Source organism: Hibiscus syriacus, unplaced genomic scaffold (assembly GCF_006381635.1).
Source record: "Hibiscus syriacus cultivar Baekdansim isolate YM2019G1 unplaced genomic scaffold, ASM638163v2 tig00110500_pilon, whole genome shotgun sequence".
NCBI classification, from domain to species: Eukaryota; Viridiplantae; Streptophyta; class Magnoliopsida; order Malvales; family Malvaceae; genus Hibiscus; species Hibiscus syriacus.
Window position 1 is genome coordinate 1455125 of NW_024062762.1, and position 10656 is coordinate 1465780.

A 10656-nucleotide genomic window follows, 5' to 3' on the forward strand; every position below is an offset into this window, starting at 1 on the left:
TGTCCGAAACCTGTTGCAGAAGTACTGGGTTGTTTCCTTCAGACGTCTGGAAAATGTTGTGATCATTCCTGAAGTTGCCAAATCGGTTGAGAGCGGCATATGCGTGGCCTCTTCAGGCTTCCCTTCAGGTACTCAGTGACTTTACTGTATATGATGTTACATAGGACTTCAGGCCTGCAGAAAGTGCAAGGACATCGGCAACAAATTGTTCATCTCTGTATATTTCTCCTCCAAATGCTAAGCAGTGAAAGATATGCATACACTGAAGCCAGAATCGGCATAAGCTTGTGCTGCAAGTAACTAAACTTCACGCTGTTTCAGTGGACTGAATTGCTGGCCTAGTAACAAGTACCGAACAGCAATAGTGACCGAAATCATGAGGAAAACAAGTGAAGAATATGGAAGGCCAACCTGCCCACCTACAAGCTCAGCCAACATAGCAGCAAAATGTTTGTGTATAGTAGGGAGTCTCCATCGAGCCTCATTCAAGAGCATTCAATACCTTAAAAACACATGCTATATTGCTGACTTACTCTATATTAGAATCACTCGACTTTTCTTTCTGCTGCAATCCCTCCAATTATTCCAACAAGCACTCAACTCTAAAGCTTTTGAGCATCCGATTTTGATGGTAACTCCAAAGTTAATATCTGAAATATGAAGACATTAACAGTTGAAAACATAGATGGAGGGATGAAGAAATCATTGAAGGAAAATGCAGTGTGGTGGAGATGTCTACTTACTGCCCAATCCATGCAACGAAAGCAATGGAGGTGAATCAAGTCAACTACTGACTCTATGAATTAAAAAACCACCACTGCCTCCTATACAAAGAAATACAACTATCATAAGCAATTGAATTCTTAATGTACAAATTTACGCTAACTAGAATCACAAAGTAAGAGTGGTTTTCAATTTGGAAATTCAGGTTGACCTCTGATGCAGAAAAATGATGCGTCGTCATAATCATTGTCCCTTATAATCATGTCCTCTTTAAACACAATGAACACATAATCTTTTTATCTGTAGCACCTGTCCCATCTCCAAGAAACGCGACTCTCTCTCATGAACTTTTCACCACTGGCAGCTGTCAGTTGGTATTTACAGAAAAATCCAACACCTCCGCCTGCAAACGAGAGATCAGCCAAAAAGCATAAAGCAAATGCCAAGAATCTGCTCCCACTACACCCATTTGGGGCTATCTTTAAATTTATCCGAGAATTCACGCTTCGTTGCTCAAACTGATTTGCCGAAACTTCATTTCCTGGGATACAACAAAGCAATTTATTTCCAAAAGGATCCCTCCCTTTCCTCCTTGCCCATCTCTGTGCTAGGGATTGAATTTGAAGCATCGCGTTGCTCTCAATGTTTTTAATTGAATATTGATTCAGGTTTAAGCCATTAAGGAATGACATGGACACCTTTTCATCACGAAGAGTATCATCACCATCATGTAAAGAAAAGAATGAATTGGAATTATGATCGGTGAATGATACTTTCTCCAATGATGTGCAATAATTTGCATTCAAGCACCACAGATATCGTGGAAGCTCTGAGAGTGTTTTAAGTCTTTTGAAACCCCCAAGATCGAAAACGCCAAGGGATTCCAACTTTGAAATATTGCTCGATACACTTTCCACCCTAGAGTACTCAAACTCCACTTTCTAAGTCCGACAAGATGCTGAATTGATTCCGACACTTGTTCTATTCCAGTGTATCTTAAATCTAAGTCAGACAAATTATTTGGGAGGTAATGAGGAAACTTTTTAAAATTATGACATCCCTTCAATTGAAGCTCTTTGAGAGATGCCAATTGATTGAGGCTAGGTAGTTCAACCAAACTTGTACAGTAATTGCACTTAAGTGATTTAAGGTTGATGGCTACAAATGGATTAGGAATCTTACTTAAATTCCTGCAACAATAAAGGTCAAGGATTTCAAGAGATACCAATTGGTTGAGGGAATGTATTTCAACCAAATTTTCACACCCATTGCAGCAAAGGCTTTGGAGTTTGATGACTCCTGATAGATTAGGGATCTCCATTAGACTCTTGCGGTCAGAAAGGCCAAGTTTTTCAAGAGATGCCAAGTGGTTGAGGCAAGGTAGTTCAATCAAATTTTCACACCCATTGCAGAAAATGCTTTGAAGGTTGATGGCTCTTGATAGACTAAGGATCTTCCTTAGACTCTTGCAACCAGAAAGGTCAAGTTTTTCAAGAGATGCCAAATGGTTAAGGCAAGGCAGCTTAACCAAATTTTCACACCCATTGCAGCAAAAGCTTTGATGGTTGATGGCTCCTGATAGATCAGGGATCTTCCATAGTTTATTGCAATTAGAAAGGTCAATTGACCTTAAATGAAGAAGATCCTGTACATTGAAAATATAAAATAATTGCATTATCTACTTATTTTGGACCGTATCAAAAATAAAAACAAAAATATGAAATAACTGGTGATCTTCCTTCCAAAGTTATTCTATGCAGCTACCGGTTAGTTTCAACACAACAAGATTCTTTGGATTAAAATTCGATGATAAGGATTTCAAGGGACAAAAGTCCCAACGAAGATACCTTAGCTCATCAGAAAAAGACGCTATCAACTCTGTCTACGGGAAGTTGTTGAAACAAGAACGAATGACATGTATAAAGGATGATATATCCAAGATTATGCATCTTCTCAAAACCTGAACATAATAACAGCAGGTCTTCAATTCGATAAACGAAAAAGCTTTATTCCTTCAACTGATTTATTCACCTGATAATAAGAAACAATTCATCAAGTTTCGTTACAAAAATATTGTGAACATTTCATTAAAATTACTCATTAAAAAATATAATTATACTAAGAAAAGCATAGATTAATCAGACATCTTTTTAATACTGAAAATTTTAGACAATAAAAATTGTTTTATATGTATAGTAAGTAAATAAATATTTTATTTTTTTGAAATAATAGTTAAAATATTTGAAACACTTTGACAGATAACAACATACAACTAAATGAATTTATATATTGACAATATATCAAATATAAATTTCAATTATAATACACAAATATGTAAACAAAAAAAAAAAGGAATATAGATCCAATTAATGCTTACTTTATTATATTTGAGCACTTGGTTCATGTCTTCGAGACTCCATAACCTGTTGCGCTTTCTAGGATTCTTAGATTCTCGGTGAACAATGCCCTTCCCCATGTCTTCAAGTATATCATGCATAGAAATCCGCCCATCAGAATCCATAATAAGTAGGCTCTGTTAGATATATGAACTGCAAAATTACACCGTTAGCACTGACTGGAAATATAAATAGTAATTAAAAAGAACAAATTCATAAACCGTGTCGTGGTATAACCACTGCCTTAGAAACGAATTCGCCCCGATGTGTGTAATCGCTGCAGTAGGCGGACCGTCCGCCGAGATTAACACGGTCGCTCCAAATTTCGTACACCCGAAATCGGAGTGGATTGCAGGTGATATTACTCTTCTTATCGGAAAGAACACAAAGAGAATATTTAGAAAACACTTGGAGAGTGAATTCTTAATGTTGAGAGTGAGTTGAGAAACTGAGCCCTCTATTTATAGGCTAGAAAATCGTCCATAAAATTTCAGGATTAAATCTTTTCTTTTGTAACAGTTGAAACGTCTAGATGAACTTGACTCAAAAATAGTTCAGGTTTATTGCATCATTATTCAGCTGTTATAACTCCTAAAATTATATCATGTAACCCCCTGGAATTAAATTAGTCGAGCCGTGCCGTGCCGAGACGGGCGACGGCGGCAGCGATGCGCGAGAGTCCCCCTTGTTCTCTTTCACTCAACAAGAAAGTGGGAAATCCAAACCATAAATACTCATTCCCAATAGTATTTCCAATACTATGTGGGATTGAGCATTACCAACATGCTCTTGTCTAGCAAATTGCTTATTCCACACATTGCACCCTTATACAAGCAACTTAAAATTTCTTCTACTTCTTCCTTGAAGTCCTCTCTGAAGAGGCATGCTATGTCAAGAAATATATTCTTCTCTGACTCATTCAAACGCATCAAAACTACTAATCAAAATCTGGGAAATCTCTGGTTGTGCAATAAGAAAATTCAAGGCTTTGCTGGTAATAGTCTGATTTAGTTGTCAATTCTTCATCCTTTGTATAGGATTTTGGTCAACTACATTACAATGTCAACTGGAAATAAGTTAACTTGTTGGCATACTGATAGTGGGTTGATCAGATCCAGTTTTGTAGACGTGTATATGATTCTTCCCGTATTACGTATTCTTATCGTCTATTTCTCAATACGTGAATGTCTTTGTAATAATCTTTGTTAATATCTCTCTCTGCTTTTTAGGTCTATTTATCCTTACCATTGGCATATTGGCAGAGCAGGTCTCCAGCAGCGATCTTCTTGTTGTTGGCTACCCATTCTCTCTCTCTCCAGTTTAAAGGTACTTTTCCGTAACTTCTTTAAGCACTCCGTCATTTTTCTTGAAATATTTCAACATTATCCATATTGGCCCATAGGTCGCATAACCATATCCCTAACATATGCCATATCCTTGTGTTTTTAGCTTGCATTGTCCTATAACGAGGCTGTCTTGACCGGAAGGTTGACCTCTTCAGATGGTAGCATTGTTCAATCTGTGTTTCTAGGATCTCTTCGGAAACGGGTCGAAGAACTCCTGAATTGTTCAGAGGCATTAAAGAAGATTTGCGTGATTATTTGAATTCAGGCAGTTGGCCTATTGATGATAGATCTAGATGGAGTGAAAAGTTCAACAATTCTTTCTTGGTATTTCCAATGGTTTAGTGTAGCAGCCCCGGCTACGGTGAAGACAACGGTGGACAGAATTAATCACATCAACATCTCTTCGTCTCGGATTCCTTTGTTATGTTTGTTGTTACCAGGCACTCACATAGATGCAATGAGAGATAAATCGACTTCTGTGGTCTTCCTGAGTGAACAGATGAAAGTAACTAAACTGAATATACAAATTTACCCTGACCAGTGACTAGAATCAGACATAAGACTAATGTTCAAGCCGGAATTTTTCTTTTTTGAAGGATCAAGCCGGAAATTTACCTATACATTTGGATGACATTATCCAAAAGTTGCATCTTCTCAAGAGCATACACACAATTAATTAAAAAAAATGAAATAAGAGAGAAAATAAAATTCAGTAATTAAATTTATAATTTATCCATTAAAAAATAAAATTAAAAAGCCATGTCATTAATTACATCATTAGTTAGAGAGGAAATGAATAAGTTACCATTAAAAACGCAAAGCATTAAATTCATAGAAGGAATTGAATAGAAGAGAGTAAAGTTTAATTAACAAAATTTGTACTTTACCCAAAAGTATAAAAAGAATTCTACACACACTGCACCTGTATTAGCGACAGAAAAAGAAGACGACGTGAATTGGCAAAGGAGATGTCCACATCGTATGAAGAGAGTAAAAACAACCTAGATGAGATTCATGACACAGACAACAATGTAAGGATTGTTGGTGAATGATAACATGTGATAAACGCCACATAACAGGTTAAACACAAGCTCACCAATCTAACATGACAATGTAATCCGTCAAATGATGCCCTTGAAAATAGCCTCCACCCACAAAAGAATGAGAAAACATAATAAGCAATTGAATAGAAAGAAATTCAACCCTTCTCTTTTAACAAATCTCCCTTTTAAATGTACAACTATCATAAGCAATTAAATACAAATGAAAACAGCTTACCTACGCATTTGGAATGAGAAGTTGCATACCCAAAGATTAAAAGAAGTGAAACTATTTCAATGTTTTAGGCCCTTCATCACCACCATTGCCAGATCTTCTTTCATCCCCAGGTCTTATTTCAGTAGCAGATCCGTCATGAGCTCCCTCAACATTAGCATCTTCTTGAGAATCAGAATTCTCGAAGGATTTGTCCCATCTCATCACATCACTAGTGGTATACCCCTCTGCATCCATGTAATATATGTTAACACCACATTTCTCCACTTTAAATTCATCACCGTAAGGATTTCTGATGTACAATTCAAATGATGCCTCCTCATAATCATTGTCTATTATAATCATATCTTGATTGAACAGAATGAACACATGATCACCCTTGTAATCGAACTTACTGATCCATGGCCAAGGATCACTCTTGTAACTGCAGATCTCGTCCTGTGTCACAGAAACACGGCACTCACTCGTGAACTTTTCACCACTGGTGGTGGTCAGTTGGTATTTACAGATAAATTCATGATTTCGTTTTGCGAGTGTGAGATCATCCACAAGACAGATAGCAAAAGCCAAGAATCTGCTCCCACTATACCCATTTGGGGTTATCTTCAAATCGAACGAATAATTCATGCTTCCGTAATAAAACACAATTTCTGGAACTTCATTTCCTGGGAAACAGCAAAACAAAAAAATCCCATCTATATTCCCCTAGGGATATCCCTTTCCTCCTCCTTACCCATCTTTGTGCCAGGGAATGAATTTGAAGCATGGTGTTTGCCACAATGTTTTTTTATTGAATCTTGATTCAGGCTTCTACAGTTCGAGAAAAGCATGAAAACGTTTTCTCTACGAGGAGCACCATCACCGTCATGTAAAGAAGGGAATGGATTGAAACTAACGTTAGTGAAGGACACTTTTTCTAATGACGTGCAGTTACTTGCATCCAAGAACCACAAATACCGTGGAAGCTCCAGGAGTGTCTTAAGGCTTTTGCAATGATCAAGAACCAACACACGAAGGGACTCGAACTTTGAAATATTGTTCGGTACATTTTTCTCCCATGAGTGACTCAAATTCAACTCTCTAAGTCCGACAAGATGCTGAATGGAATCAGGCACTTCTTTTATTACAGTGTGAGATAAATTTAACTCGGTAATGTTATTTGGGAGCTCAAGAGGTTCGACCACCCAACACCAGCTTAAGTTAAGGCTTTTTAAGTTGATGACTTCTAATAAACTTGGGATCTTTCTTAAATTCTTGCACTCAGAAAGGTCAAGGATTTCAAGAGATGTCAAATGACTGAGGCAAGGTAGTTCCACCAAACTTTCACACATACGGCAGCAAAGGCTCTTAAGGTTGATGGCTCCTGATAGATTAGGGATCTTCCTTAGTTTCATACAACAGTAAAGGTCAATTATCCTTAAATTAACAAGATCCTGTACAATGAAAATATAAAATAACTATATTACCTCATAGCATTATCTATTTATTTTGAACAGTATAAAAAATAAAACGAAAAAAATACCCGATGATCTTCATTCCATAGTTGTTCCATACATCCAAAACGTAATTTCAATACAGCAAGATTCTTTGGATTAGAGTTTGATGACAAGGATTTGAAGGGGTACCCGCTCCAACAAAGATATCTTAGCTCTTCAGGAAAAGATACACTATCAACTTTGTGTGCAAGTACCTTATCATTCCGGAACACCAAACACACAGTAGACAAGTCGATGAATCTAAGATTAAGAATGTTCTCAAAACCGTGATGACATGATAACAGTGGGTCAAACCGAGTCATCTCAAACCTTATTCCTTCAATTGATTTATTTTCCTAATAACAACAAACAATTTGTCAGGGATCAGTATATAGAAATTTATGGACGTTCCATGAAATTACTCATTAAACAAATTTATTTATATTAGGAAGGCTTATATTAATCGAACATACCATTATATTAATGGAATATTTAAACAATAAAAAATGCATGCTTTGTTCTTTTAAGCAATGCATTAGATATTTGTCAAGCATATATATATATGATAAAAGAGAAAATAAATATAATTAGCACTTACTTTATCATATCTGAGTACTTTATTCACGTCTTTGAGACTCCATAGCCTACTTCGCTTTTCCGGGTTTTTAGATCTTTGGAGAATAATATCCTTTCCCATCTTTTCAAGCATATCATGCATAGAAATCCGCCTATAAGAATCAATATGAACTAGGCACTTATCCAGCAAGTTGCTTATTCCACATGCTACACCCTTATACAAGCAACTTAGAATTTCTTCTACATCTTCCTTGAGTTCTCGTTTAAAGAAGCAAGCTATATCAAGAAATATATTCTTCTCTAGTTCATCCAACTCATCAAAGCTACTCTTCAAAATCTGTGAAATTTTTTGTTGGGGATATTCCTTGAGCTTATCCACCTCACCTTCCCACTCTTTTCTGGACTTTGTATATAGTTTAGAACCCAAAACTTTCAGGGCAAGTGGATTGCCTTGGGCGTACTCCAAAAACTTGTTGGATAGGTCTTGAAAATCAAGAGCAGGATTCAAAAGCTTAAATGCAAATGTACAAAAGAGTTGCAGAGAGTCGTTCTCATTTAATTTGTTTACCTCGTGTATTTTGTCAGCTCCTCCATTCTTAAGAACTTGTCTATCTCTAGATGTTACAATGATTTTACTTCCCTCACCAAAATATTTTACACCCATAAGATCCATTAGATCCAAGTCATTAACATCATCAAGGACGACAAATACTCTTTTATTTTTGAGTCTCTTTTGGGTTAAAGGGGATCCTATGGAGGGGGTGTCTATATCAATTTTGTCATCTAATAGTTTAGAAAGAAGTTCATTTCTTACATATTTCATCCCTTTTATTTCTATTTCCTCTCTAACATTTTGAAGAAAGCAACGACTTTGAAACTCAGAGGAGATTTCATTATATACAACATCAGCAAGAGTAGTTTTGCCTATACCACCCATTCCCCAAAGTCCTAATACACGACTATCTTTTTGCTCAATCAGCCTTAAAATCATTTCTTTCTGATCATCCATTCCAACCAAATCATCATAAATACTTCTAGATTTGCGATCCAATATTTTTAAGATATATTGAACGACATCTTTAATGTACTCAGTATCAGGCCTGAAAAATATTTGTTGAAATGATTGTCTAAAGAAAAACGAGTCAAGTGTAAGAAGTATAAGAAGATGAAATGTAAGGTTACCTATCAAATTTGCCTCCCTCTATATGCCACCCTTTTAATTTACCAACTTCAACAAAGTCTTCCTTCCATTTTTGCACTTGACATAGCCCATTTGATTCATGATCATCAAAGGATGCTTTGAAACTCCCACCGAGATTCCTCACATCAGAAGGATCAACATGGTAAAACATGGGAATAATAGTATGTTTTTGAGTGCGCTTACGCCCCATGATGTCAGAGAGTTGAGCCAAGCATGATTCCGAAGAAGCATAGTCTTTAGATAAAACAATTATCGATAGGTTTGAGGCTGCAATTGCTTGAGAGAATTGAATCTCTGCTTTGTTGGAGAAGACATTTATTCCCGTGCACTCCAAAGCTTTGAGAAGATGACTGCTGAAGTTGAGGCGCGTGTCCTCACCTAAGCTCAAGAAAACTTGATGCTTCATCAACTTTTGCATAGTATATTCAACAATATGCTTGATGTGATCAGTTTCAGGTCTAGCAAATAATCAAAACAAAAAGATATCATTATCAAATCTAAGACAAACTTAAGACAAACACACGAAGATGAGAAAGATATAGTTACTTGTCGTCCTCTATGCGAATTCCGGCTAATGATCCGACTTGGGCGAAGTCCTCTTTCCACTGTTGCACTTGACGCAGCCCATTTGATTCATGGACATCGAAGGATGTTTTGAAACTTCCACTTAGATTTTGCACATCGGAGGGATCAACATGGTAAAAGATGGGGAGAACAATATATTGTCGCGTACGCCTGCGATGCATGATGTCAGAGAGTTCGGCTAAGCATGATTTGGAAGAAGTATAGTCGGCGGACAAAATGATTATCGAGAGATCTGAGGCTGAAATTGCTCGGGAAAGTGCTAGTGAAAGTTGTTCCCCTCTTTCGAGTTTTTCTTCATCGAAGAAGACATTCATCCCGGTGGCTTTCAAAGCTTGGAGTAGTTGGGTGGTGAAGTTAAGGCGCGTGTCTTCACCCCTGAAGCTCAAGAAAACCTGATACTCTAATTGACAAGAAGAGGAGGAAAAATCCTTCAATCGACAAGAAGGGGGCGAAAAATACTTCATTTGACGAGGAGGGGAGAAAGAATACTTCAATTGAAGATAAGATGGCGAAGAATACTTCAATCGGCGAGAAAAGGATGGAGAATAATTCAGTCGACGAGAAGGGCAGAGAAAACACTTCAATTGACGAGAAGGGAAGGAGGAATACTTCAAATTGAAAGAAGAGGAGTTAAAAGAAGAAGCCATGAGGAAGATGGCAGATGAAACTCGAGGAGGGATGGCGGCGATGCCGATAATAGAGATTATGTAAGAGAGTGAATGGAGTAGGTGTTTTTATTTCCTTATAAACACAGAGTTTTACATATTGGGTCTTGGTGCACGTCAAACTTACAAAAAAATTAATCCCTAGATAAATAGCCCGTATACAGTATTGGGCCAAAATAGCCTTTATTTTCCCACTAAAACTAACAAAGACGGTGAAGTATTATGGTATAATGAATATTTAATCCCTAAATTTCATATATTCTATCGATCGGATCTTAATTTAAAATAATTCAATAAATTTAATTTTCTTGATATTTAAAAACAATATCAATCTGGTCCTTCTCACAATTCTCTTTATTCGCTCTCTTCTCTATACCTAGTTTCTCGTAGAAATCATTGTCCTCATCAACATCC

General features: G+C 36.8%; 3 protein-coding genes and 1 long non-coding RNA gene across 4 annotated transcripts; all 4 read right to left on the minus strand.

Moving 5' to 3' along the window:
* Positions 1–522: 522 nt before the first annotated feature.
* Positions 523–987, minus strand: LOC120129494. The gene is made up of 3 exons (XR_005516746.1): positions 935–987; positions 744–824; positions 523–650 (listed from the first exon to the last, which is right to left on the minus strand). It is a non-coding gene; the product is annotated as an uncharacterized LOC120129494 (long non-coding RNA).
* A 32-nt stretch (positions 988–1019) lies between these two features.
* On the minus strand, positions 1020–2398 carry LOC120129445 (disease resistance protein TAO1-like). The gene is made up of 2 exons (XM_039146941.1): positions 1949–2398; positions 1020–1664 (listed from the first exon to the last, which is right to left on the minus strand). Exons 1-2 carry the CDS (start codon positions 2396–2398, stop codon positions 1020–1022), a joined length of 1095 nt encoding a protein of 364 aa, XP_039002872.1.
* Positions 2399–5269: 2871 nt separating this feature from the next.
* Positions 5270–6390, minus strand: LOC120129475. The gene is made up of 2 exons (XM_039146962.1): positions 5744–6390; positions 5270–5610 (listed from the first exon to the last, which is right to left on the minus strand). Exon 1 carries the CDS (start codon positions 6365–6367, stop codon positions 5795–5797), a length of 573 nt encoding a protein of 190 aa, XP_039002893.1. The 5' UTR covers positions 6368–6390; the 3' UTR covers positions 5270–5610; positions 5744–5794.
* On the minus strand, positions 5270–10274 carry LOC120129474 (disease resistance protein RUN1-like). The gene is made up of 5 exons (XM_039146961.1): positions 9539–10274; positions 8974–9450; positions 7814–8891; positions 7263–7571; positions 5270–7173 (listed from the first exon to the last, which is right to left on the minus strand). Exons 1-5 carry the CDS (start codon positions 10222–10224, stop codon positions 6436–6438), a joined length of 3288 nt encoding a protein of 1095 aa, XP_039002892.1. The 5' UTR covers positions 10225–10274; the 3' UTR covers positions 5270–6435.
* Between the last annotated feature and the right edge of the window lie 382 nt (positions 10275–10656).

Bases quoted from the DNA above. Each gene is read 5' to 3' on its own strand.
- LOC120129445 (XM_039146941.1), bottom strand. From the start codon at position 2,398: ATGCAATTATTTTATATTTTCAATGTACAGGATCTTCTTCATTTAAGG. The intron at 1,665-1,948 runs GTATCTCTTGAA...TGTCGGACTTAG, and splicing joins TACATTCCCTCAACCAATTG to AAAGTGGAGTTTGAGTACTC.
- LOC120129475 (XM_039146962.1), bottom strand. From the start codon at position 6,367: ATGAATTATTCGTTCGATTTGAAGATAACCCCAAATGGGTATAGTGGG.
- LOC120129474 (XM_039146961.1), bottom strand. From the start codon at position 10,224: ATGGCTTCTTCTTTTAACTCCTCTTCTTTCAATTTGAAGTATTCCTCC. The intron at 9,451-9,538 runs GTAACTATATCT...ATTATTTGCTAG, and splicing joins ATTCGCATAGAGGACGACAA to ACCTGAAACTGATCACATCA. The intron at 7,174-7,262 runs GTATTTTTTTCG...TTCATTGTACAG, and splicing joins TATGGAATGAAGATCATCGG to GATCTTGTTAATTTAAGGAT.